This window comes from Quercus lobata, chromosome 2, assembly GCF_001633185.2.
Source record: "Quercus lobata isolate SW786 chromosome 2, ValleyOak3.0 Primary Assembly, whole genome shotgun sequence".
Taxonomy (NCBI): Eukaryota; Viridiplantae; Streptophyta; class Magnoliopsida; order Fagales; family Fagaceae; genus Quercus; species Quercus lobata.
This window is the reverse complement of record NC_044905.1, coordinates 34,092,385-34,119,734: the sequence shown is the minus strand read 5'-3', so window position 1 is coordinate 34,119,734 and position 27,350 is coordinate 34,092,385. Positions and strand designations below refer to the sequence as shown.

The 27,350-nt window shown below is 37.1% G+C and overlaps 2 protein-coding genes across 2 annotated transcripts; one reads left to right on the top strand and one right to left on the bottom strand.

The window, feature by feature from the left end:
• The first annotated feature begins 11,732 nt into the window (after positions 1-11,732).
• On the top strand, positions 11,733-20,599 carry LOC115975419 (transmembrane protein 18). Its single transcript, XM_031096188.1, has 4 exons — positions 11,733-12,071; positions 12,768-12,873; positions 19,859-20,007; positions 20,126-20,599. Exons 1-4 carry the CDS (start codon positions 11,931-11,933, stop codon positions 20,216-20,218), a joined length of 489 nt encoding a protein of 162 aa, XP_030952048.1. The 5' UTR covers positions 11,733-11,930; the 3' UTR covers positions 20,219-20,599.
• A 1,956-nt stretch (positions 20,600-22,555) lies between these two features.
• On the bottom strand, positions 22,556-22,873 carry LOC115963486. Its single transcript, XM_031082491.1, has one exon. It carries the CDS (start codon positions 22,871-22,873, stop codon positions 22,556-22,558), a length of 318 nt encoding a protein of 105 aa, XP_030938351.1.
• Between the last annotated feature and the right edge of the window lie 4,477 nt (positions 22,874-27,350).

Here is a 27,350-nt window from a genome sequence, read left to right as displayed (position 1 = left end):
TGAACCTAGCAAATAAACCCATAAACCCAACAAGGAAACACATAGAACATGCACAAGTACAAAGATCTTCAACAAATTTACAAATAAAAAAAATTCTAAGCACAATGATCTTCAACAATATACACTTTCAATTTCCTAGTACAAACTAATTCTTTCAAATGAAAACCAAAGCCCAGTCAATTCTTTCAATTTCTTGGTACAAACATTTCCAAATGAAAACCCAAACAATTATTTCAATTTCTTGGTACAAACATATCCAACTGAGAAGCCAAACCCACATAAACAGATTAGACCACCAATCACCACCACTACCACCAATTAGTCACCAATGGACACATCAAGCCACTGCAACCCAACCAACAATTCACCCCACCCACTACTTCACAACCACTACCACCGATCTTAGCCCATTTCTCTCTCTCTCTCTCTCTCTCTCTCTCTCTAAACCCAGATCAAAGCCTTATCCCAACAAGAGAGAGAGAGAGAGAGAGAGAGAGAGAGGAAAATGAAAACTGGCCGCAGTGTGGCACTGTGGCTGTAATGATTGAAGTGTGTGGCATTGTGGTTGCTTGATAAATTTTATGTTTGATCACTTTAATTTTTGTAATGTTGTATTTGATTGCCATGAAATTTTAAAAACAATTAGGAAAGTTAGTAAAACAAATCTCAATCTTTAAAGTTGAAAAGGTAAATTTATTTATTTATTATTTTTTCCAATTAAAATTAAAATCGAAGAATTAATTTATTTTTTAATTAAAATGTTAACGTGGCATTTTTAATTGCTCAAATAATTTTTTTTTTAATAATATTTTAATGGCCACGTTAGTATCATGGCATCATGCAAGGCAATTCGTCTACCACGTAGGATATTTTCATTGTTGAGAAGACGATGGGAACCAAAATGGTAACGGTTTTCAATTTTTAGGGACTAAACTAAGTATTTCAAAAAAATAAGGACCAAAATGTATGGACCAAAAGTGTATTTTCGCCTTATATATATATAAGATAAAAATCATACTTTAATATAATTTAACGCTTCATTTGCTTCAATATTAATGATTTCTAAAAAATGAGTCTGTAGACGACTAAATTTCTCGGTTCGAAATAAATCAAACAAGTGAAATAGTTTCACAAATGCGAATTTGTATTGATGATTGTGAGGTACAATTCTCTGTAATTACAAAAGATTGATCCTCTAATTCGATCTCCTTCAAAGATTTGTTGATTGGATTTGTAGTGATGTGATTTTGATTTAAACACAAGATATCCTTCAATTTGGTTGAGGGGTGGATCGAAGATCTTTGGAACAGAATTATAATGAATCTCTGGCTATGAGCTTGTTAGAAATCCTTTGTTCTTCACGTTCTTTGTGTTCTTCGTCTTCGAAGATTTGTGGTGGAAGTTCTCCGGGGCTTTAGAGGCTTGAATCCATGGAGCTTCACTGATTTGTGGTTATTTGAGGTTTCTGGAGGCTTTTGGGCTTGATTCCAGTGACCTTTGAGATCTAGGCAGGTAGTTTGGATGATTCTGCTTCGAATGTTCTTTGTATTTGAAGGTTTGTGGTGGAAGTTCTTCGGGGCTTTGGAGGCTTGAATCCGTAGAGCTTCATTGATTTGTGATTTGTTGATATTTTCGGACCTTTGAGCTTGATTCCCACAAACTTTAGGATCTAGGTAGATGGTTTGGATGATTCTGCTTCAAATGTTCTCCGATTTTGGGGTTGAAGTTCTTGATGCTCTTGAAGGCTTTAAGGCTTGATTCTTGTAAAGCTTTTTCACTTCTGAATCTTGGTCTTCCTAAATGTCTTAGGAAGGCTTCTATTTATAGGAGTTTGGAGGTGGGTGAGCAACACGTGGCAGAGTCCGATTAGTGACACATGTCATAGCCTGATTGGTCCACTTATGTCATCGCTTACACATGCTGGACTGCTTGTGTCATCGCTTACAAGTGCGAGGCTGCTTGTGTCATCGCTTACACGTACGCTGATGCGTGATTGGTTTTTGCATGACACTTGGCAAATTTCCGTTGGCTTCTGAATAGTGATAGCAAAACCTAGCAGCAATACATGGTACTTTGTAATTGGCTGTATTTTGTGGACTTGGTAATGTGATGTGTCAGCTTGTGATAGGTCGGGAATTTTCCTTCTCTACAAATGCCCCCTCGAGACTCGTTCACGCACACAGTTTTGGAGTGTGGTGTGGGAATGAGTTTCGAAAATAGATCTTTACATTTGACTCTTTAAGTGAAGTAGTTGAAGGTGGTGGAGCTTTCAACAGAATTAGATAATTTTCGAAGAGTAGACCCACCCATATGAAAGGCTTTGATGAGACCAAAAAGGGGTCTGCCAATATTTGAATGTACTTGCGTGATCGAGCCTTCTCAGTATAGTTTAAGTTGAAGTAATTTAAAAAAAAAAAAAAAGTATTCTATGGTATTTGAAGTGGGTTGGTGAGGGGGAAAGTTATTTGCAAGAAGTTGGATGTACTTGCAAGATTGACTCATTTCAACAGAGGTTAAGTTGAGGTAATTTCAGGAGAGTATTTTGGATCGTTGGTGGCGATCACAGGGTGTAGAAGATGGGGAAGATGAGAGAATGGTGGCTGGGTACAGCATGCAGAGTCATGGGGCTAACCTTGTGTTTTTAAGAAGTCCAAGCGAAGTAATTTTCGAAGAACATACTTTGGATTACAGCGAGGACATGTGGGAAAGTGGTTGAATGTGCGTGTGTAATTGTTTCACCCAGGTTAAGTTGAGGTAATTTCAGAAGCTTATGGATTCTGGGGATGCTGATGTTGGTGGTGAAGAAGACGGGGATGAAGCAAAGCGAATGGGTGAAACATACGCCACCACGGTGCTGGCCTTGAATACTGGGGCCCTTTTGGTGTAGATGTTTATGGGAAGTACACCTTGGGATCCAGGACTGACTGCATGTCGAATGAGGTCCGACACTAAGTCGTAGAATGTGCATGCATGATGGGACCATGCCGACGGACGTTAAGTTGAAATAATTTCAGAAAAGTACCTTCTGAAATTCTTCAAGCTGATCTTAAGTTGAAGTAATTCTAGAAAGTGAGTTTTGAGGTACCAGCAACGATGACCTTTGGATCCCATAGTAGTGGGGATATGGAATAAGGTTTTGGTGACCATTTACCGGTACCAAAGGATGAATTCTGATGAGCTGGTGCCTTGGAGATTGTTTCAAGTGCTGGATGGAAGACAATTTGTAGGATACCCCAACACTTTTTACCATCTTCACCTACTGCCACTTGTTGGAAAAGCACAGAAAAATGAAAGATGGAGCTAACTTGTAATTCTGGTCTTTGAAACCAGCCAAGTTGCTGTTTGTTTCGAACCATTGCTTCTGTTGGAAAACCAAGCAATTGGAGAGAGACTATGGAAGCCCTAAGGTTAGAAACAGGTGTGTCTGCTGGACTTAGATTTCTTGGCCAACCAAGTCCGAGGAAGCATGGAACCTCAATGCAGACCTTGTTATGAGTAATTTTATGAACAAATGTGGTCGTTAAGGGGAAAAACAAAATTTGGTTGGATCTCAAAACTGCAATGATGTTGTAAATAGGGTTTCAACCGAACCATGAGAGGGTTGATCTCAAACCGATTATGAAACTATATCGGTTGCTAGGTGTTGAGAATGATAAGGCCATAGTGAGAAATGGCTGTGAAAATGAGGACTTGAAAATCTGAAAGAAGTAAATCTTCATTTCACGATTCAGTGTTTTTTTTTTTTTGGATGAGTTCTTAATGAATCAGCCCCTCCTATTTATAGCAGAGAGACGAAGAATAGTAGATAAGTAGTTGAGAATGGTAGTTAAGAATTTTTGGTGAGAACGGTAGATGGGAGGAATGGTAGGCACCGAGCGGGAACGGTAAGTTGAAGACTGGTAGGCACTGAATGAGAATGGTAGGTTGAACTAATGACCCAGTGTAATTTCAAGTTTAAGATACACTTGTGATAGTTCATTTGTATTTTGAAATGGAAGCCTTGATGAAGTCTGGAGAATAACCTTAAGGGAATCCAGACCAAGTGGATGAATCTCAAATTTTGATCTTGGAAGCTTAAGTTTTGGACACTGCTAGTACTTCAGAGAAGTTGGTCAGATTGGTGGTTTCCAAGTCACGAAAAATTGAGCAAGACAAGTCTGGCTTGAAAATCTTGACTTTAGGTCGACTCCAACACAAAAGTCAACTACCTTGGAATCAAGTCATTTGTGCAATTTTCGAGTCTCAAATGACAAAACGGACTCCAAAATCGAAATGTACGCGAAAAATTGAGCAAGATAGGTCCATCTTAAAAAAAATTTGACATTTGGTCAACATTTGCACAAAAGTCAACTTTTTGGAAATTTGACGTTTGCACAATTTCTGAGTTTCAAATGAAGAAACGGGTCCTAAAATCAGAATGTACTCGAAAAATTGAGTGAGACAGGTCCGTTTTGAAAATTTTGACTTTTTGGTGAAGGTCAAAGGTTCACTTGGTCAAAGCATTTTCTCTTTCTTTCTTTTTTTTTTTTTTTTTTTTTTTTTTTTTTTTAATTTCACGCGGTTCGGACCGGATCAGATTTCAGGTTCAAACCAGGTCGGCTGGACAAACGGGTCAGACCGGGATGGTGGAGGATGACGTCATCCATGACGTCATAGCGTTGAGGCACGTGTGGCACGTGTGAGTGGCTTATCCGTGTCGGCGCGTGTAAGCGCGTGAACCGACACTGGCGAATACCGGACCCCCTGGTGGCGCGTGGCAGCGCGTGGATCATCATTTGGGCCTGAAATTTTCAGGTTTTGCAGATCGGAGGCCGTAGAAGACTTCTATGGTGTCAGTTTTTTAAAATTGTGAACAGATTTGCACAGCTTTGAGGGACTAGGCCGTGGGTCGTCGCGAGTCTGTGGCGGCGCGTGGAGGCGCGTGCAGCCGTTTTTGGGCTTGAAATATTTTAAGGTTTTGTAGATCGTGGGCCGATGGATCTAGTGGTGGCACCAGTTTTGTGAAAATTTTCTCAGATTTGTGCAGATTTGAATGAGAAATCCTCGGGACGTTTAGGAGTTTGTGGCCGCTTGTGGCGGCGCATCTGGGCCTGGAATTTTCAGGTTTGGTGGATCGAAGGCTGTAGAAGACTTCTGTGATGTCGGTTTCTTGGATCTATAGTCTTCGGCGGCTCTGACAGTGTTTGACGTCGGTAAATCAGCAAGTGTTTCTGCTTTCAAGGTCGGCAGCTTTGAAAAATATGTGGGCTAGATTTTCATCCCAGGTCTAGTGCAGTAGTTTTTTAGATGACATGTGTACTTTTGTAAGCGTATAAGTGTTTTTTTCTGAGGTCTAGTGTAATATTTTCTTTCTGACAGCATGATACATTTATGAGCACCATTTTCTTTTCAAGGTTTGGTGCAGACTTCCTTGACTTTGAGTATTTGCAAAATCTGACTTTGAGCTCCACAAATCTCTATATAAGGCCAATCGGGGCATGCATTGAGTTGTACAAATAGCTTTCAATGGGTAGTATGATACTTTAAGTGTAGAGAAATTATGCAGAGAATTTTTTTTTTTGACAGGCTAGTGATTAAAATTGAAGCTCTCTCTCTTTGTTATTTTATTATTATTATTATTTTTTTTTAGTTTAGACGTGTCATGAGATTTTCCCCTGACAAATTTTTTTTGTTACACAACATGCTTTCCTCGGTAATTAAGCTACACCAACACTTGTCTTTTCAACGCAGCCATCTCAACAGTCTTTGCAACGTAGCCACATTAAGAGTCTTTACCATGAAGCGATGCCAACGTTTATCCTTGTATTGAAGCCATGCCAACATTCATTTTTGTCATGAAGCAATATTTGCACTTCAATCTACTATAAAACCGCACCATCATTTGCCTTTGTAATGAAGCTGCACCAGCACTCTTCTTTTGTCATAAAGTTGCCTCGACATTTTATTTGGGTTGAGGCCATATCTACACCTCATTCATGCTGAAGCCGTGTTAACACTCATTTTTGCCATGAAGCAATGTCAACACTTCATTCGCACCTGCACTCGTATTGAAGTCATACCATCATTTGCACTGAAGTCGGGACAACATTCATCCTTGCCATAAAGCTATGTCAACACTTCATTTGCACCGAATCTTGGAACCTTGACTTCGGCAATGTTAACAACCATTGGGTCTTTGAGGCTGACTTTTACATTCCTATCATTCCTCCTTACTTCCCTTCTGTTTTCCTCAGGTATGGGAGGTTTTGTATTTCCGCGGCTAGCAATGCTAAACTCCATGTCATGCGCACGAGTTGCTAACTCTTCAAATGTTCGAGGTTTTATCCCTTGTAGGATGTAAAGAAGTCCCCAATGCATACCTTGGATGCACATCTCTACAGCAGATATTTAAGAAAGTCTATCCTTGCAATCCAAACTCAAAGAACACCATCGATTGATATAATCGACCACCGGCTCATTTTCCCATTACTTGGTATTAGTAAGCTCCATCATGCTCACCGTGCGAAACGTGCTATAAAATCGGTCTAGAAATTCTCTTGTAAGTTGCTCCCAACTGTCGATTAACTCAGGTACTAAGTCTGTATACCAATCAAGGGCATTTCCCTTGAGTGAACAGACAAATTGCTTTACAAGGAGGCCTCCTTGAGTCCCTGCGTTCTCATAAGTTTCTACAAAGTGAGCAATGTGTTGCTTAGGGTTTCCTTTGTCATCAAATTGCAAGAACTTGGGAGGTTGATACCCATTTGGCATTCTCATGTTATTAATGCGCTTTGTATAGGGTTTGGTATATATGAGAGAACTTGTAGAAGAACCTCCATATTGTGCTCGAATGGTATTTGTAATCATGTCCTGCAGTTGTTGGACAGATATCGAGGCCATTGAGGTGGAATGTCCGTGTTGAGAAGTGCCTTCACCTCCTTTTCCTTTATCACCCCTAGCGTTTTCTCCTTTCAAGGTAAAGTCAGGTGGGTGCTCAGGACCAAGACTTGATTCACCTGAATCTTGTACCTCCAGCTTGTTCATTAGAGTTGCAATTTGGAGGTCCTTATCTTCAAGTGCTTTTGTGAGAAGGACAATCCTTTGTTCCATTTCAGCCATCTTTTCTTCCATGGTAGAGGTGTTAGTCATCATAACTGACACAACTTCCCAAGATGATGGAGAAGAAAGTGTTTTGATGTGAGCATGTGGAATCTCATCTTTTGGGTTCCCTTTGATGGAAGAGAAATCGTGCGACCAACTTCTTGTGTAGGAAGAAAGGGATTTGCCTCCATACTTGAGGTGTTCCAAGGTAGAGATGTCCTTGTTAATGACTTTGTTTCTTGTGAGAGGGTCTAAGGAGATGATTGTTTGGACCTTGGCTTCCTTGGTTGATTGAAATTGAAGTTGATTGTTTGCTTTAGGTTGGCTACAATTGATTACACCAATGCAGTGGTTGATGGCAATCGTACCAAGTTTAGTTGAAGCAACTATTGTTGAAACTTGAATGTTCTTGCTAGAGGCCATTGGAGTTGGTAGCAAGATGATGAAGATTTCTTTCTTTGAAGAAGAAGGAGATGAGATTCCACGTGCTCACATCAAAACACTTTCTTCTCCATCATCTTGGGAAGTTGTGTCAGTCATGATAACTAACACCTCTACCATGGAAGAAAAGATGAACGAAATGGAACAAAGGGTTGTCCTTCTCACAAAAGCACTTGAAGATAAGGACCTCCAAATTGCAACTCTAATGAACAAGCTGGAGGTACAAGATTCGGGTGAATCAAGTCTTGGCCCTGAGCACCCACCTAGCTTTACCTTGAAAGGAGAAAACGTCAGGGGTGATAAAGGAAAAGGAGGTGAAGGCACTTCTCAACACGAACATTCCACCTCAATGGCCTCGATATCTGTCCAACAACTGCAGGACATGATTACAACTACCATTCGGGCACAATATGGAGGTTCTTCTACAAGTTCTCTCATATATTCCAAACCCTATACAAAGCGCATTGATAACATGAAAATGCCAAATAGGTATCAACCTCCCAAGTTCTTGCAATTTGATGGCAAAGGAAACCCTAAGCAACACATTGCTCACTTTGTAGAAACTTGTGAGAACGCAGGGACTCGAGTAGGTCTCCTTGTAAAGCAATTTGTCCGTTCACTCAAGGGAAATGCCCTTGATTGGTATACAGACTTAGTACTTGAGTCAATCGACAGTTGGGAGCAACTCACAAGAGAATTTCTAGACCGATTCTATAGCACGCGTCGCACGATGAGCATGATGGAGCTTACTAATACCAAGCAATGGGAAAATGAGCCGGTGGTCGATTATATCAATCGATGGTGTTCTTTGAGTTTGGATTGCAAGGATAGACTTTCTTAAATATCTGCTGTAGAGATGTGCATCCAAGGCATGCATTGGAGACTTCTTTACATTCTCCAAGGGATAAAACCCCGAACATTTGAAGAGCTAGCAACTCGTGTGCATGACATGGAGTTGAGCATTGCTAGCCGTGAAAATACAAAACCTCCCATACCTGAGGAAAACGGAAGGGAAGTAAGGAGGAATGATAGGAATGCAAAAGTCAGCCTCAAAGACCCAATGGTTGTTAACACTGCCGAAGTCAAGGTTCCAAGAAGAGGAGCAAATGCAAATGAAAAACGACTTGAAGGATGGCAAAAGAATGAGGTGCGTCGCCTGAATTTTAAGGAACGTGAACAAAAAGTATATTCGTTCCCCAATAAAGATGTGCCAAACATCTTAGAACAACTATTGCAATTGAAGCTGATTGAATTGCCAGAATGCAAGCGGCCAGAAGACATAGGGAAAGTTGATGACCCTAACTACTGCAAATATCATCGCATCATTAGCCACCCAATCCAAAAATGCTTCATCTTCAAAGAACAAATCATGAAGCTTGCCAAAGAAAACAAGATTGATCTAAACTTTGATGAAGTTGTTGGGTCAAACCACGTGACCGTTGCTTGTTATGTACTTCCAACTCTCAGGCAGGGGGCAAACACCATTGGAGTTTACAAATTGATTGACAATAATAGCGCAAGGATCGGCCCCATCAATGGGAAGTTCCTTAAACACTTCTACACTTGAAAGTCAAGAATTACTCTTTGGTAAGAGTTTAAACTGCCCACTGTAGCGCTCTAAGAGTACATGATGTCTTCCCATTACCCTTAAAAGCGTACCAATAAGGAGAAATTTAGTCACTTACAAATTCTGGCACGCCCAGTGGGACCTCTTTGCTTCTCTCTACTCCTTCATTTTTTTTTTTTTTTAGTTCGAGACTGAACTTAGCAAAAGATACTAAGTTGCCTACGTACCCTTGAGAGGGATCAAGTCATCACGTAGTTGAAAAGATTTTTTTTTTTTTTTAAATCCAAAGCCTTTTTTTTTCTTTAGAGTGGGGAGCAATTGAAACATGGCGCAGATTTTAGCACCCTCTACACAATGGTAGATTAGAATTACAAGGAACTCTGTGAGTTCAAGTCCCATGACAACAAAGATGTGGAGTTCTCTATTGTTGAAACATAATAAGAAATGGTTATTTAAAAGCTCTGCTAAGTTTCAAGTTTTTGCTATGAAGTCTGAAAATGGTACTATCAATAGGATGGAAGTGTAGACGACTAAATTTCTCAGTTCGAAATAAATCAAACAAGTAAAATAGTTTCACAAATGCGAATTTGTATTGATGATTGTGTGGTACAATTCTTTGTGATTACAAAAGATTGATCCTCTGATTCGATCTCCTTCAAAGATTTGTTGATTGGATTTGAAGTGATGTGATTTTGATTTAAACACAAGATATCCTTCAATTTGGTTGAGGGATGGATCGAAGATCTTTGGAACAGAATTACAATGAATCTCTGGCTATGAGCTTGTTAGAAATCCTTTGTTCTTCACGTTATTTGTGTTCTTCGTGTGTTCTTCGTTTTCGAAGATTTGTGGTGGAAGTTCTCCGGGGCTTTAGAGGCTTGAATCCGTGGAGCTTCACTGATTTGTGGTTGTTTGAGGTTTCTGGAGGCTTTTGGGCTTGATTCCAGTGACCTTTGAGATCTAGGCTGGTAGTTTGAATGATTTTGCTTCGAATTTTCTTTGTATTTGAAGGTTTGTGGTGGAAGTTCTTCGGGGTTTTGGAGGCTTGAATCCGTAGAGCTTCACTGACTTGTGATTTGTTGATGTTTTCGGACCTTTGAGCTTGATTCCCACAAACTTTAGGATCTAGGTAGATGGTTTGGATGATTCTGCTTCAAATGTTCTCCGATTTTGGGGTTGAAGTTCTTGATGCTCTTGAAGGTTTTGAGGTTTGATTCTTGTAGAGCTTTTTCACTTCTGAATCTTGGTCTTCCTAAATGTCTTAGGAAGGCTTCTATTTATAGGAGTTTGGAGGTGGGTGAGCAACACGTGGCAGAGTCGGATTGGTGACACATGTCACAGCCTGATTGGTCCGCTTATGTCATCGCTTACACATGCTGGACTGCTTGTGTCATCGCTTACACATGCGAGGCTGCTTGTGTCATCGCTTACACGTACGCTAATGCGTGATTGGTTTTTGCATGACACTTGGCAAATTTCCGTTGGCTTCTGAATAGTGATAGCAAAACCTACCAGCAATACATGATACTTTGTAATTGGCTGTATTTTGTGGACTTTGTAATGTGACGTGTCAGCTTGTGATAGGTCGGGAATTTTCCCTCTTTACAGAGTCATTTTCTAAAAGTATTTTTTTTGGAAAATTATCTCATTTTCCTATGTTTGATGGTATTTTTTTGGTAAACTATCTCATTTTTCTATACTAAAGTCCTTAAAATGAGATAGAGTTGTTTTCAATAGTTTCCATATTACTTCTTAACTTCTTTTCTTTAGTGTGACAAAAGATAAAATTGTTTTTTAGAAATTTTTATAAGTTATATTTTCTGTTGAGCAAAGATATTTTTCTTTTGACATAATTTTTTGATGCTACTAAAAACATGAAACGTTGAAAACTATCTTCATAGTAAGTTTTCCATTGAAACAAACAGAATGTAAATGTATGTGTATAAAGTTCTTTACTAGAGACTTGAACTTCAGCCTTTACCCTGATAAGAACTTATATTTGTGGAATGACCATCGGGTAATGGATGCACAGTGATGAGATTGATTATTTATTTTTTTAAGTACAACAAAATTTTTTATTAGCAATTAATTTATCCTTTTTCTCTATGCCATTATTGTAATTATTGTCTAAATGAATGCCATTGTTGTTATTATTGTCTAAATGAATAATAGAATCTTAATTTTTAAATATGGTATAAAATCTGATCATTTTCATATAATTTCCTAATTATTTTCCCCTTACCAAAATAAAAAATAAAAAATAAAAGTCATGTCTATTTTAGCATAAGAACCCTTCTTTTTTTCTCTTTTTTTATTTTACATATTCACTTTTCAAAACATTCTACATTATATTATCTATTTTACACTATATTTCATTAAAATATTAATTTTTGTTATTTTTTTAATTGTGTCTTTTTCTTCACATACAACAACCACCATTTATTTTCTTCCTTCATCATTGAGATAAGTAAAAAAAGAATAAAAAAATTAAAAGAAAAATAAATAATAGTAAATTTACACAATTATATATGTAAGTCATTTTTAGTCCAAATTTTGTAAATTTTATAACTTTTTTATTATACACTCTTTTTTTTTTGGAATTAGATATTTTTTATTATACACTGATCAGTCACTGTTGCGAGTGCTCTAAAAGTGACAAATAATAAAATTACATTATGCCACTTTTAGAATAATTATGGCAAATCTCAAGTGACGACCCAAATCTAATCTCAAGTATCCAATAATTCTCTCTCTCTCTCTAACAGATTAGCACTATCTCACAATCTGAGGGGTTTCGGGTTTTGGGTTTTGGATCTGAATCTGATAGGAATAGTTGAAAACAATGGAGGACTTGAAATCAGCTATGGAGCAGCACATGGAACAAATGGCGGATCTCGTTCAGAAATTCTCCGCCGAGCTCCGCACTGGTTTGCGTCCAGCCTACGACAACTTCATTGGGTTCTTCCACGCCATTGATTGGAAGGTACCCAGATCTGAAAAAGACCCTCTTTTTGCAAATTTTACTGTTTCTGTATTAACTTAGAGAATTTTATGAGTTGGGGATGTTTGTTTGCTTTGAATTTTGATAAATGCATGATACCCATTTGGTGAAAATGTGTATAAACAAAAACCCTCTTTTTCTTTTTCTGTTTTGGGTAGTTACGATTATCATATTCTAATTGAAAAATGTACAAACTGCTTAATTTATGTTATAATTTAAGAGATGCATGGTGATTTATCATGTCAGTGTGATTTGCATTAGTACGTGATGAATTTAATCATTTAACCATTATTCTAACAACCCCGTCATGTGTGTGACATTTTAAATGGGGCTCAACACATTGGGTTTTTAACATTATAAATGGGAGCTAGAGCGGAGATAAGGATCAAACTCAGGATCATTTTGCTTTGGTAGCTTGAAAAAATTTCCAATTGTTCCAAAATCTTAAGGTGTTAAGAAATGTTGAGTTTAATCATTTGACCATTGTTCTAATAATTGTACTTGTTTCATTCATGTTCCAACTGTTTGATATGTCTTCAAAATGATTTTTGTGTATGCTTATGATATGATTTGTAATTTAGAAGGAGGCTTTACTTTAAAAAATAAAAAATTAAGGAGCTTGCAAGAGTCATGGATCCCACTTCTTATGATTCTTTGATGTTCTATTGCTTTTGACAGGAACCTTGGTTAATGGGCTTAATGGGGTTTCATGTTGTATTGTTGCTGTTAACGATCTTCTCAAGGAAGAATGTCAACTTCCAGATGTGCTTGTTCCTTCTTGCATGTAGGTCTATTGCTTTCATATTCTGATTTTAAGTTGCTTCTCATTGTTTATAAGGTGTATGATCCAAAACTGCCTTGATAAAATGGTAAAATACATGAATCTGATGCAAACACTCCACATTAGTTAGCAATGTCCTAGTTGTCACCAAAGAAAATATTGGAGTCATTTGACAGCTATATTACATATATAACATATAATCCTCCAATTTCTTGTAGATTCGATGGCCGAGGAAATAATTAAAGCACAGGATGTTCACCACCTAAGAAATGTTGTTGTTTTCAAAAGCCAGTTTTTTTAGTCTTTCTATGAACACAAAAGTAACATAAACTTCATGCAAGAGAACCTCTTCTATCTGAGATTAACATTTGAGTTTCTTAAAGTATTCAACAAAAGTATGTGTTGTGCATTGTGCCATCTTGTATTGTAATAACAATGAACTTAACTTCCTCGAATTAAACTTTTATTTCTCTGATTACCTATAAATAAAATAAATAAAAAATAAAAAAAGAGCTCAACTTACTCAAGAGTGCAGAATGAATGAGCAATATTATGAAAGATGTCCACTGAACTCCAGTACTCTTGTAAGCATAGGATTTTGAAATTATCTTGATTCTTATGATTCGGTGATACACCATAGGAATCTTTTTTTTTTTTTTGATAAATAATGGAATTGTATTAAAAAAGAAACCAGGTACACCAGGGGTGTACATGAAAAACTGAACATCAAAAAACTTAAATTACAAAGATCAAGCATTTCCAAAAAATTAGAACATGGAAAAAGATTAAAGGACAAACTCCACTCCAACAAGATGTGAAGAAGGAACCAACACACAAGGTTGGAATGCATCTAACTTAGAGGAAAAATAAGGATAGAACCTAGAAGTCAGAACCTAGGCTTACAAGAGTCAACACCAAGCATAAGAAATACCACTAGGAGTTGGCACCAAACCATAGTGACAATTTTAATAGAAACTTGTATTCATTAAAATAATTTGCCTTTGAAAGGAGTACATTACTTTACTCATATAAGCGTACTCAACCCTAATTCTAATTGTCATAGGAAACCCTAATAACTTATTACAAAAATATCCTAGACTATAAATAAAAATACTAATTGGCCTAATTAAATGCTAGGACCTTAAAATCAAATGACAATGGACTAAAAATACAAATGACTTGCAAAATTAAATAATACTAAATTAAAATATTATCTCTTTGAGCCTCTTGCATTGGCACAACTTTGAGTTATGGGGTAGTGTTATGCCAATGTGCAAATGATCTCCAGTGATGGAGGAAACTACTGTGCCACAAATTTAGTCATTTATCCACCAATGTTTTCATCGTTTTTATTCTTTTGTTAGTGAGGGATCATGTTTTCTTTTGCTTGTCTTGACTTGAATTTCATCTTCATTTTAAATTAAGTTGTAGCCTTTCTCAATCTGTACCCATTGACCTCCTAGCATCGTTAACTCAACAGTACAGATTTTCTAGGGATGTAGCAGCAGCAACCCATAATTCTTGTAAATTGTTTGATAATTCCTGATATGTGCCAAACAATATATATATATATATATATATTTTTTTGGGTATTTTCTTATTTTGATAAGTAATAAGTTTTATTGATATAAAAAAGGAACACCCTAGTACACAGGGAGTGTACAAGGGGTCAATAAATCAAATACAAAAATTGCAAGAATCTAGGAAATCAATAAAAGAAGGGAATGATTGTTTTTGCAAAGCAAACAACCAATCCAAAAAAGTTCTAAAAAAGAATTGCTTGAGGTCCGGAACAGAACTCAATATCCTCAAAACATCTACTATTTCTCTCCCTCCAAAGACACCACATTAAGCAATGAGGAACGATGGACCATATATAACCATTTCGATGACGACCAAAGCTACCTTGCCAACACCCTAACAGCCCCAAAACAGTATGCGGCATAACCCAAGTTACTCCAAATAAACCCAAAACCATAGACCATAGACCATAGATCCATAGGAACGATGAAGGAAGAGATGGTCAACCGATTCACCATTACACTTGCACATGTAGCACCAATCCAAAATCCACACCTTCCTTTTTCGTAAATTATCAATCGTCAAGCATTTCCCTAAGGTAGCAGTCCAAACAAGGAAAGCTACTCTAGAGGGAATCTTTTGCTTCGAAATACTTCTTCAAGGAAAACCGTAGTTAGTAGGGCCAACTAAAATTCTATAATAATCATTAACCATGAACCCCTTATCTCTGCTAGGTATCCAACACATCTTATCCTCACCAAACCCCCTTATTGAAGAGCCATATATGGTTTCCATGAAGCCTGACATAGCCTCTAATTCCCGAGCATGCACACCCCTAAAGAAGCTCACATCCCAAAAGAGGACTCCATTGGAGGACTTCATAAGCTCGGCCACACTAGCCTCCTTATTCGTGCAAAATCTGAACAAGTCAGGATAGCTAACAGCAAGAGATGTCTCTCCACACCAACAGTCTTGCCAAAACTTCACCCTAGACCCATCACCAATATCATACAGAATATGGCGTGAGAAAGAAGGCCATCCCTAACTGATACTTTTCCATAAACCAACACCATAAGGACCATTCACAGATTTGGTACACCAGCCCCCCCCCCCACACACACACACACACATCCATATTTAATCTCTATCACTTGTCTCCAAAGGGCATCCTTCTCAATCCCAAATCTCCATAGCCACTTCCCTAGTAAAGCTTCATTGAAAAGTCTTATCTTCCTTATCCCTAAGCCACCCGAAGAAATAGGAGCACAAAAAATAGCCCATTTAACCAAATGAATTTTAGGTTCATCACCAAAACCGCCCCATTAGAAATTCTGCTGAAGCTTCTCAAATCGGTTAGCCACATTAGCAGGTATAGGAAATAAAGATAGAAAATAAGTAGGTAAATTAGATAGGGTGCTTTTGATTAGAGTGACTCTACCTCCCTTGGTTAAATACAAGCGTTTCCAACCCGCCAATCTCCTCTCCATTTTCTCTAGAATCAGATTCCATATAGTCTTATCCTTGAATTTAGCACCCAAAGGAAGACCCAAACATTTCATTGGAAGAGTACCCTGCTTGCAGCCAAGAACATTCAACAATAAGTCAATATTATGCACTACTCCAACCGGAACCAATTCTGACTTGCCCAGATTCATCTTTAGACTCGACGTCGCCTCAAACCAAATAAGAATCATATGGAGAATCAAAATCTGTTTTAGATCAGCATCACAAAAAATTATAGTGTCATCCGCAAAAAGGAGATGAGACACCGCCAAGGATCTTCCCTCCAAGTTACCCACACTAAATCCTGACATGCGTCCTTCATGAACTGCTTTATCCAATATTCTTCCAAGAGCTTCCATCACCAAAACAAACAATAATGGAGACAACGGATCACCTTGTCTCAAACCTCTAGAGCTACCAAAAAACCCACAAGGAGAGCCATTAATCAAAATAGAGAAACGGACTATAGATAGACAAAAGAAAATCCATTGTCTCAACTTGGCAAAGAACCCACTTCTTTCTAACATGTGCAAAAGAAAACTCCAGTTTACATGGTCAAAAGCCTTCTCAACAACATCCAGTTTACAAATCAACCCTAGCACCCCAAACTTCAATCTACTGTTAAGACATTCATTAGCAATAAGAACAGGGTTAAGGATCTGTTTGTTCCTCACAAAAGCATTCTGAGATGCTGAGATTATATCCCTCATAACTGTGCGAAGTCGGTTAGCCAAGACTTTAGCAATAATTTTATAAACCCCCTCAACAACACTAATGGGCCGAAAATCCCTAATCTCACTTGCTGCATGTTTTTTAGGGATGAGAGTAATAAAAATTGTGTTTAAACTTCTCTCAAACTGTCCTTTAGCAGAAAAATGATGAAATACGGCCATAAGATCAGGTTTAACAATCCCCCAGCAAGCTTGGAAAAAAGCCATTGGGAAGCCATCTGGTCCAGGAGATTTATCACCATGAAAACTCTGAATGACATCAAAAATTTCTGCCTCTTCAAAAGGTCTCTCTAACCAATCCGCATTATCGCCGAATATCATTGGAAAAACCAACACATCTGAAAATGGTCGATCAACCTGATGCTCAGAATACAAATTCATGAAGAATTGAGTAATGCAGTCTGCAATCATACCCTCATCAGAAGACAAGGTACCATTAACCATTAGGCTTTCAATACCATTATTTTTTCTGTTAGAATTAGCATTCTATGAAAGAATTTGGTATTGGCGTCCCCTTCTTTCAAGTGCAACTAATCTCTTCTAAAAGAGTTAACTTTTCAATATCTGTACGAAGATTAACTTGTTCTAACCTCTCCTCAACTGTTAATCTATGGGTCTTCTCTTTAGCATCCAAAACATTCAACTTGCTCCAAAGGTCCTGTTTCTTATATGTGACATTGCCAAACACCGTCTCGTTCCACTTTTTTAAATCCAACTTCATGGCAGCCAACTTCTTAGCTAGTATAAAACTTGGGGTTCCTTGGAACAAATAGGATGCCCACCACGTCTTCACTTTGTCGACAAAATTTTCCACCCTCAACCACATATTTTTGAAACGGAAAGGAATTCTACCTCTTCGCTGACTCCCACCCTCCAACAAAATAGGAAAATGGTCTGAAAGTACTCTAGACATCCTTTTTTGTGTAAATTGTGTGAAGTGATCTACCAAGAGCGGGGAGAAAAGGAACCAATCTAGTCGAGAAGTTGAGGATGTATTGGACTAGGTGTAAAGGCCCCCCTCTCATAGGTATATCCATCAACCCATGAAGAGAGATAAAGTCAGAAAATCCATACATAGCCCGAGAGTAGCTAGCAGCCCCCAGTCCCTCTGATGAGAAACAGATTATATTAAACTCACCTCCTAAGCACCATGGCAAATCCCACCAACTGATCAGTCCGGTTAGTTCCTCCCACATCAACCTACGCCTTTTGTTCAAATTTGGCCCATATATGCCTGTAAAAGCCCACTCAAATTGGTCACCAACATTTTTAAACTTGCATGAAACCAAAAAATGCCCCACTGCTTCCTCCACCTTTTCCACAACCCGTCTATCCCACATCAATAAAATACCTCCAGAAGCACCTTCAAAACCCAAGTACAACCAATCTAAGTATGGACAACTCCATATACTTCAAACAACACCTCTAGTAATCCATTCTAGTTTGGTCTCCTGCAAACACACAATATCAGCCTTCCAGGATCGCAACAAATTACGAATTTGAAGCTTCTTTTCAACTTCATTCAGCCCTCTGACATTCCAGGAAAGTAACTTCAAGTTCATTGAGCAACAGAGAGAACCCGATCCCTATTAATACCACTTCGCCTAGCAAAGGTAGAACCATAATTAATAGAACTGAACAATCCCTTCAACTCTCTTAAACCTTTCACCCCTGAACTTCTTAAGCCACATGTTTTCTTGTTCAACAGCCAATAAAAATTCTGTTGCTTGATCTTCCAAACCCTCTAGGGACATGCCAAGGAAGCTATCAAAATTATTGAATCTCATTAAACTATTAGATCACAGATTATGTTTATGAATGCATTTAATTATGGTGCATTTTCTTCCATTTTAAATCTTCCTTATTATAATTTATGGATTTTAAAATTATAAAACATTATCATCTACCATCTACTTGATTATGTAAATTTGAACTCTGAAAGAGGCAGAAGGTGCTTTTCTTTATAGCCATTATTAAAACTATCCTTAGCCTTTGTTGCAATATGCCCCAAATGTTTGGAACATTTTCTCATCTACATGGCACAGGTGCCTGTGTTTTTTTTTTTTTTTTTTTGATTGGAAAGTTTACACACAGTCACACACACCTGGTGGGTTTTGAACCCATGACCTCACCCTCTACCTTGCTCTTACAAGGGGAGGATGTGCCCATTGGATTCAAGCACAATAAGACAACATAGATATGCATTTCATTGAATGTTTGGGTCAGTTTTCTCCTCCTATGGCAATAGAAATAGAGGAAATCAAAATTACTTGTGATAAATCTCTTTATAGGAAAATTCAAACGGCTCTTCTATGGAAAGGTTCCCTACATTATAAAAAAATTAAAGAAAATCTCTTTATTGGTGTCCTAGTGAGACATCCTCTACCATTCCAAAAGCAGGTCATTGCATTCATAGATTAATGTGATTATTGATCTTTATTTTGTTTGGAAAGTTAATGGAGGCTACTTATGGTGCGGCCTGCAATAATGTGGTTTTCAGATTGTTTTTTATTTATTACCTGGGCATGGTCATTACATTTTCTTGAGTGATATTTATTTATCCATCATGTCCTAGGTTTCTTTTGTGAGTCGATTGTGCTTTTTCCCTCAAAAGTTTCTAGTTGTACTGTGATGTGTGTGACGAATTGTACAATGTCTTGATAAGTCACCATTATCAGGTGCCTTTATGCTTGCATGTTGCAAATGAGTGGAAAGTCAAGTGGATAAGTGAAAGCTACTAAAACACAGTGGAACTGGAAATACGCAGACATACACATAAGAAACACATTGTTGTCCCCCCCCTTTTTTTTAATCATGTAATATTTGTTAATGAAACACATTGTTGTCCTCCACGTTCACATTTCTGCACATAACAAGAATTTTTATGCTTTCATTTATGGTTTAATTCTTTTTTCTTTTTATTTTTTTAATTCTCTTTGTAGCAATGTACCGATCAATTGAAATTTGGAATAGCTACCAAATAAGAATACCTAGCATTAAGTCACTATTTTCAGGTGCCATTGTGCTTGTATCATGTTGCAAATGAGTGGAAAGTCAAGTGAAACCACAAGAACACTGTGGAACTGAAAATAGAGACACACATAAGAAATTCATTGTCGTCCTTTCCACGTTCACATTTGTTTGCACACACATAACAAGAATTTTTATGCTTCCATTTACCGCTCGTCTTTTATTCTCTTTGATAATATTATATAAGTCATGATTTGGTGCAGTGGCTGGTGTATATTTTGCTGAGAATTTCAATAGATTACTGAGTGAAAACTGGAAGAGCTTTGCTGGCCAAAATTATTTTGATCCAAGTGGAGTTTTTCTCTCAGCATTATGGTCTGGTCCTCTTCTGGTCATTGCAATCCTAATTTTGGTCAGTGTCCATCACTTTGCAATCAAATTATTCCTTACGTATCTACTGCTGCTGCTGCTGCTTCTTCTGCTTCTTTTTTCTAAGTTGTGCTTATTCTAACCTTATGTTTTCTTCGTAGGTAAACACACTCTTTTCCTTATGTTACCTGATTGTTAGATGGAAAAAAGCTGAACTCAGACATCGCGCAAGAGTTGCTCGTAAGCAGGATTGATTTCCTGTTGCTGTATTGCTGATTGAAGTACCCCCTCCACTCTTAATTTGTGATGTACATCCAATAGGGTTTCCCTGTTGTAATAGGATCTATAGCAGCATCTTTAAATTCAAGAGTTGCTTTACTTTGGGTTACGCTTTTGCTTTCCAAGTTTTGAACTGTGTAAAAATGCCCACAAACCTTGTATACCATTTTGTTCCTTTGTTATAGCATTTTCTTGATTTAATTCAGCGTTTTATACTAGTGAGCACATTCATGAGCCATGTACTTGTCATTGTTGCTGCGGCTGTTGTATCTAGACTTGAAGGCGATCTATTTTGGTCTGTATGCTGTTTTGGGTAGTATTTTTTAATAAGCCAAAGTTTCGTGTTTTCGTTTTAAGATTTATTTGTTGTAATTTCTGAGTTGTCGAGAAATAAGTAACGCTTAACAAGTACAAATGCGTTCTCAGTAAGTCTCCTTTTGTTTCGATGTATCATGTTAAAAGATGTTTTAGTTGAAAATATTTTTAGAAAAAAGTAAGTGTTCTTAAAAATATTTTAAAAATAAAATGTTCATGCTTTGAGCTCATATAGAAAATTCACTAAACAGAGGGGGAGGGCCAAAATGGCCCATTAGCATTAATTTTTGAAATATTTAGCAACAGAGCACTGTTTCGGAAATAATTAGGGAAATACCACTTTTTCGGGCCCTATAGCGGCGTTTTCCTGCAAATTTTTTTTATAAGTCCCATAACAAGTTCAAGGGGTCCTATAGTAGCGTTTTTAAGCCCTATAGTGACGTTTTTGGGCCCTATAGCGGCGTTTTCTTGCAAAATTTTTTTATAAGTCCCATAACAGGTTCAAGGGGCCCTATAGTGGCGTTTTTAAACCCTATAGTGACGTTTTTGGGCCCTATAGCGGCGTTTTCCTGCAAAATTTTTTTTTAGTCCCCATAACAGGTACAAGGGGCCCTATAGTGGCGTTTTTTAAGCCCTATAGTGACGTTTTCGGGCCCTATAGCGGCGTTTTCGGAAAAAGTGGTACTTCCCTAATTATTTCCGAAACAGTGCTCTGTTGCTAAACATTTCAAAAATTAATGCTAATGGGCCATTTTGGCCGAGGGGGAGGGTGTTCCCCTCATCTTCTTACCTTTCAAACTGCCATGAAACATGGCCCAATTTCCGCCTCTCTTCCCCACTGGTGTACCGCATCCAGTCAAACTGCCATGAGCCATGACACGGAGAGAAATCCTCATTTTTCGTACCATTGCTTTCTGCCCCAAACTGTAGAAAGTATATGTTGTTGCAGGAACTCCAAGTCAACATCCACATGGTGTTTCTAAGTCCAATGAAAAAGTGACGTGTACCAAAGAAAACATATCAACACTTCAGCCTTTCATACAACCAAAAGATAAATTTGTCCTCAAAAAATTTGAAATCCTGTCACACTCTCTTCTCTCTGAAATCCCATTTCTCCAAAATCAAATTTCTTTCTCTCCTTCTAGGTTTTTTCTCCCTGGAATCTGAATCCCATTTGTCCCAAATTTTCAATTCAAATCTCCGCCATGCTTTTACACACATTCCTTTTCACTCCAAACCGGCACCACCCAACTACGCCATCGCACTGCTTATCATTGCATTCTTTCTTTCACCCTCCCCTCCACTACACCGCTGCAATACCTAAGTATCCTTGGTCTAACAACCATAAAGAGTGACCCCCATCTCATATTTCACACTAACTTTTCTTTTCTTTTCTTTTTTTTTTTCATTTTTTTTTTTCAATTTCAAACCTATTTTATTTCCTAGGTCTATTTGCTGCTCGTGCCTATTTTTGTTTGTAATATTAGTATATTACAAAGACAAGCACCAATTTTTGTTAAGATTTAAATGTTTTATTTTTATTAATATTTATTGGAAGTTCTAGTCATTGGTAGTTTGTCCGAGTCTTTAGATATTTGGTTATTTGATTTCGTGGCTGAGAAAGCATCTTATGTGTGATTCTATTTTATAGGAGTTGTGGTTAGTGCTAGGATGAAGTGTTCTGATGTAAAGCCTATTTATAGGCCCTTTTCTTTGTCTTTAGGCAGCCTAGTATAACATTTAGAACGATAATGTCCAAATTTATGACATCTAAAGCACTCTACCTTGGATTTGTCAAAATGTTGATCTCATCCTCTGCCTTTGCCCTGAAATTGACCATCATCGGCTCTGAAATGCCTGCTGCCATCTCTATTGCCTCAATCTTCCCTTCCTCTACCTCTACCTCTACCTCTACCTCTACCTCTACCCCTTCCTCTAGAGTTTGAGAAATGAGTAGAGGTAGAAGCCTTTAAAACTTGCTCCTCTGAAGTTGAACTTCAGTTCATCTTCTGTTCATGCACCAACAAGGAGCTATGCAGTTCATCAAGAGAAAATGCATCTATGTCTTTCGATTCTTCAATGGAACACACTACATAATCAAACATTGGTGTCAGGGAACGCAATATCTTTTCAACAATGGTGACATCTTCCATCTTCTCACCATGAAAGCGCATTTTGTTGCTAATCTCCATAGTCCTAGCACAATAGCTGGTGACAAATTCTCCATCCTTTATTTGTAGAGTCTCAAAATCTCTTCTCAAAGCTTGAAGCTGTGCATGCTTCACTCTAGCAGAGCCTTCATATTTTTTCTTCATGGAATCCCAAATATCTTTGGAAGTTTCTTTGCTAAGAATTGCTTCCAAGATGGGACGATCAATTGCCTGGAAGAGATAATTTTTTGCCTTCAAATCTTAGAGCTTTACCATTCCAACACGTCTCTTTTGTTTTTAACTTTGTATCAGTGGTATCAGAGCTGTGAGAAAAGCAAGAGAGAAAGAGTTCCCAAACAGCATTGATGGCTTTAGATTCAAATTTTGTGCAAGCGGCGATCCCACGTTTTGATGGTCACTATGACCATTGGAGTATGCTAATGGAGAATTTTCTACAGTCCAAAGAGTATTGGCTGATTGTTGAATCTAGAATTCAAGCACCAGAACCAAATGCAATCTTGTCAGATGCCCAAAAAACAGAGTTGGAAGGGAGAAAGCTCAAAGATTTGAAGGCCAAAAATTATCTTTTCCAGGCAATTGATCGTCCCATCTTGGAAACAATTCTTAGCAAAGAAACTTGGAGGAACAAGTATTTGTCGAACAACCCCTTGGTCGTATTAAGATAGGAAATGAACATAAAATGTATAGATTAAAGAAAGCTCTTTATGGATTAAAACAAGCTCCACGAGCTTGGTTTAGTCTCATTGAGGCTTATTTTTTGAAAGAAGGTTTTCACAAATGTCCATATGAGCACACACTTTTTGTTAAAATTGGAGATAAGGGGAAACTGATCATTGTCTGCTTATATGTAGACGATCTTATATTTACTGGAAATGATGATGTCATGTTTAAAGAATTCAAGAAATCTATGATGGTTGAATTTGAAATGTCTGATCTTAATATGATGCATTACTTCCTTGGCATAGAAGTAGTGGAATCAGATGATGGGATCTTTATTTCTTAAAAGAAGTATGTGCAAGACATTTTGGACAGGTTTCAAATGAAGGATTGCAATCCTGTAAGCACTCCAACTAAGTTTGGCTTAAAGCTAAACAAAAATCATGAAGGGAAGAAGGTGGACAGTACACTTTACAAGCAAATTGTTAGCAGTTTGATGTATTTAATTGCGACAGGGCCAGACATAATGTATTCTGTGAGTTAAATAAGTAGATATATGGAGAATCCAATAGAAATACATTTGTTAGCTGCCAAGAGAATCCTTCGTTACTTGCAAGGAACTAGAGATTTTGGGTTGTTCTACAAGAAGGGTGAAAAGTTAGAATTGTTTGGGTTTACTGACAGTGATTATGCAAGAGATCAAGATGATAGAAGGAGCACTTCAGGCTATGTTTTTATGTTGGGCACAGGGGCCGTATCGTGGTCTTCTAAGTAGCAACAAATTGTCTCCTTGTCAACTATAGAAGCTAAATTTATTACTGCAATAGCTTGTGCTTGTCAAGTGATCTGGTTGAGAAGAATTCTTGAAGAGCTACAGTTCAAGCAAGTTGAAACTACTACAATTTTTTGTGACAACAACTTAGCAATCAAACTCTCTAAGAATCCTATGTTGCACGGAAGAAGCAAACATATCGATGTGAAATATTATTTTTTAAGAGATCTCAGCAATGATGGAACAATTAAACTGGTTTATTGTCGAAGTGAAGATCAAGTTGCAGATATACAGACCAAGCCTCTCAAGTTGGCTACATTTGTGAAGTTGCGTGGTCTACTCGGAGTTTGTTCACATGCTGCTATAAAGGAGGACTTTGTAGAGGGTTTATCTTCTTTTAAACTGATTTCTACAGATTTCAGTTTAAGGGAGAGTGTTAAGATTTAAATGTTTTATTTTTATTAATATTTATTGGAAGTTCTAGTCATTGGTAGTTTGTTTGAGTCTTTAGATATTTGGTTATTTGATTTCATGGCCGAGAAAGTGTCTTATGTGTGATTCTATTTTGTAGGAGTTGTGGTTAGTGCTAGGATGAAGTGTTCTGATGTAAAGCCTATTTATAGGCCCTTTTCTTTATCAATGAAATTCAGAGCTTTACCATTCCAACACGTCTCTTTTGTTTTTAACTTTGTATCAATTTCAACCAACTTTAGTAGTTCCAGCTTTGGTCATCTAAAGAAGAGACAATCTTTTTGTTGTGTTGAGCTTAAACTTTAAAACTTGTACCAAAGAAATGTAAGACAAGTGCCATGTATAATACAAATGCTTATGTTTTACAAAAGATATAGTAGGGGTGGTTTAAAAATATAGTTGGAGGATCTTCCAAATTTCCTTGTAAGTACATACTGGATGAAATTTATCATTAGAATCAATATATTCTTTGTTCAACAATAGTACAAAAATGGGCTACACCTTTGCAAAAGAAGACTTATAAGCCAAAATATAATGGAAAAAGCATATCCCATTATGATAATATAATGATGGTGGTAGTGTTGCCAAGGAGGTAACTCGGTAAAGGTGTTCTTGCTCTGTTCACACTATCTATTGAGACCTTATTAAAAAGAAAATTTACTTACCTTTCCTCATATTGCGAGGGGTGACAGTAGGTGTTGGTCATTCCTTTTATTAAAGCCCCAAAAAGGTAAATGAGAGATACTATATGAATAGATATCATGCATATGGTCTTATTTTAACAAGTTCTATTTGTTTACAAAGTATAAAAATTCACTAACAATGCATCTATTGAAATTTGCAATTCTTAATGCCAAACTCTCATTTTTATATACAATACAATCTCAAATAGATAATCACCATTTAAATTTTCACCCACAAAAACGTTCAACATCCCTAAATCTCTCCTCCATCTGAATTATCCTCATTTTTAACCACAGATAGCGAACATCAAAATGATACTAAACTCCAACCCATTAGTGGATTATGAACCATCAGACTTGGCAACAAAATGTACAGTTAATCACAGTACTTGAATAGTATTCTCATATGGAAGTAGGAGGGATTGAAACAATAGATCAATAATGGCCACTTCCACCACAATGAAAACCCATTTCCACTATGAAACTGAAGTGATTTCAACCAATCTCCTTGTCCAATGCTGCTTGAAGTTCCCAGAGCATTATAATTTAGCCACAAAGCACATAACTAATTCCCCTCCCCTCCTAAAAATTTATAGTAAAAAAAAAAAAGAAAAAAGAAAAGAAACAAAACAAAACAATAAAAAAATGAAGGGAGTGTTAGATAATCAGAGACATTGTACAAAGAGCAAAATGGGAAAAATTGAAAACTTAAAATCAAATTGATGCAATAGTTTTAGCTACAATACAGTTTAAGTTAAATCCAAAAAATTTCAATGATAGAGCAACAAATAGACCAAGGAAAAAAATAGGTTTGAAATTAAAAAAAAAAAATTTTTTGAAAGGAACTCACCTACATTGCACTTGGATATTGATTTCCTTAGCTCTCTCAGTTGCAAAAAAATAAAATAAAAATAATAATAATAATAATAATAATAATAATAATAATAATAAATAAATAAATAAATAAATAAAATAAAAATGTTAATGTGAAATATGAGATGGGGGTGGCTCTTTATGGTTGTTGGACTAAGGATACTTAGGTATTGCAACGGTGCAGTGGAAGGGAGGGTGAAAGAAAGAAAGAGGATAAGTGGTGCGACAGCGTAGTTGGGTGGTGCCGGTTTGGGTTGAAAAGGAATTTGTGTGAGAGCATGGCAGAGGTTTGAATTGAAAATTTGGGACAAATGGGATTCAGATTCTAGGGAGAAGAAACTAGAAAGAGAGAAAGAAATTTGATTTTGGAGAAATGAGATTTCAAAGAAAAGAAAGAGAGTGTGGCGGGATTTCAAAATTTTTGAGGACAAATTTGTATTTTGGTTGTATAAAAGGCTGAAGTGTTGATGTGTTTTCTTTGGTACACATGTCACTTTTTCATTGGACTTAGAAACACCACGTGGATGCTGACTTGGAGTTTCTGAAACAGCATATAATTTCTCCAAACTGTGACCACATACCCATTACACCAAAGTCACAACCGATCTCCAAAATAGATTGTCATACATTATTAAAGAGAGAAGGAAAGAAAAACACCTAACCTAATAATCTAGCATGGGGCCAGAGACATTATATCACAAAGTGGGCTCTAAAGAGGACATCGGAGATTTAAGTGGGGGAAATTGTGATGCCCTAGAATGATATTAAATTAGTAGTGTGTGTTAAGTTCTACATTGAGTTTATACTAGCTTGATCTAAGCTTTATAAACAAATATAAGGAGACTCAAGTCACTCAATTATAATTAGACTAGTCCTTTTAAGGTATACAGCAACCATGACTAACATTTTTCCTTGGGCTAGAATTGTTTTAGACCCCTTTTGTTCCATGTAAATGGGGCACAAATTTCACCCCTAAGTTTAGTAACAAATTCAAATAACCTTTTTTTTAAAGGAAAATTCAAATAAGTAAACTGTGTAGTACTCTAATTTTCCAAATCTTTAGTGTGTTATAATTATTTCAATAGTAATTTGGTATACGCCATCGTAAAACTTGTATTATCTATATATATAATTGAAATAGAATTTATTTACTATCAACTTTTCT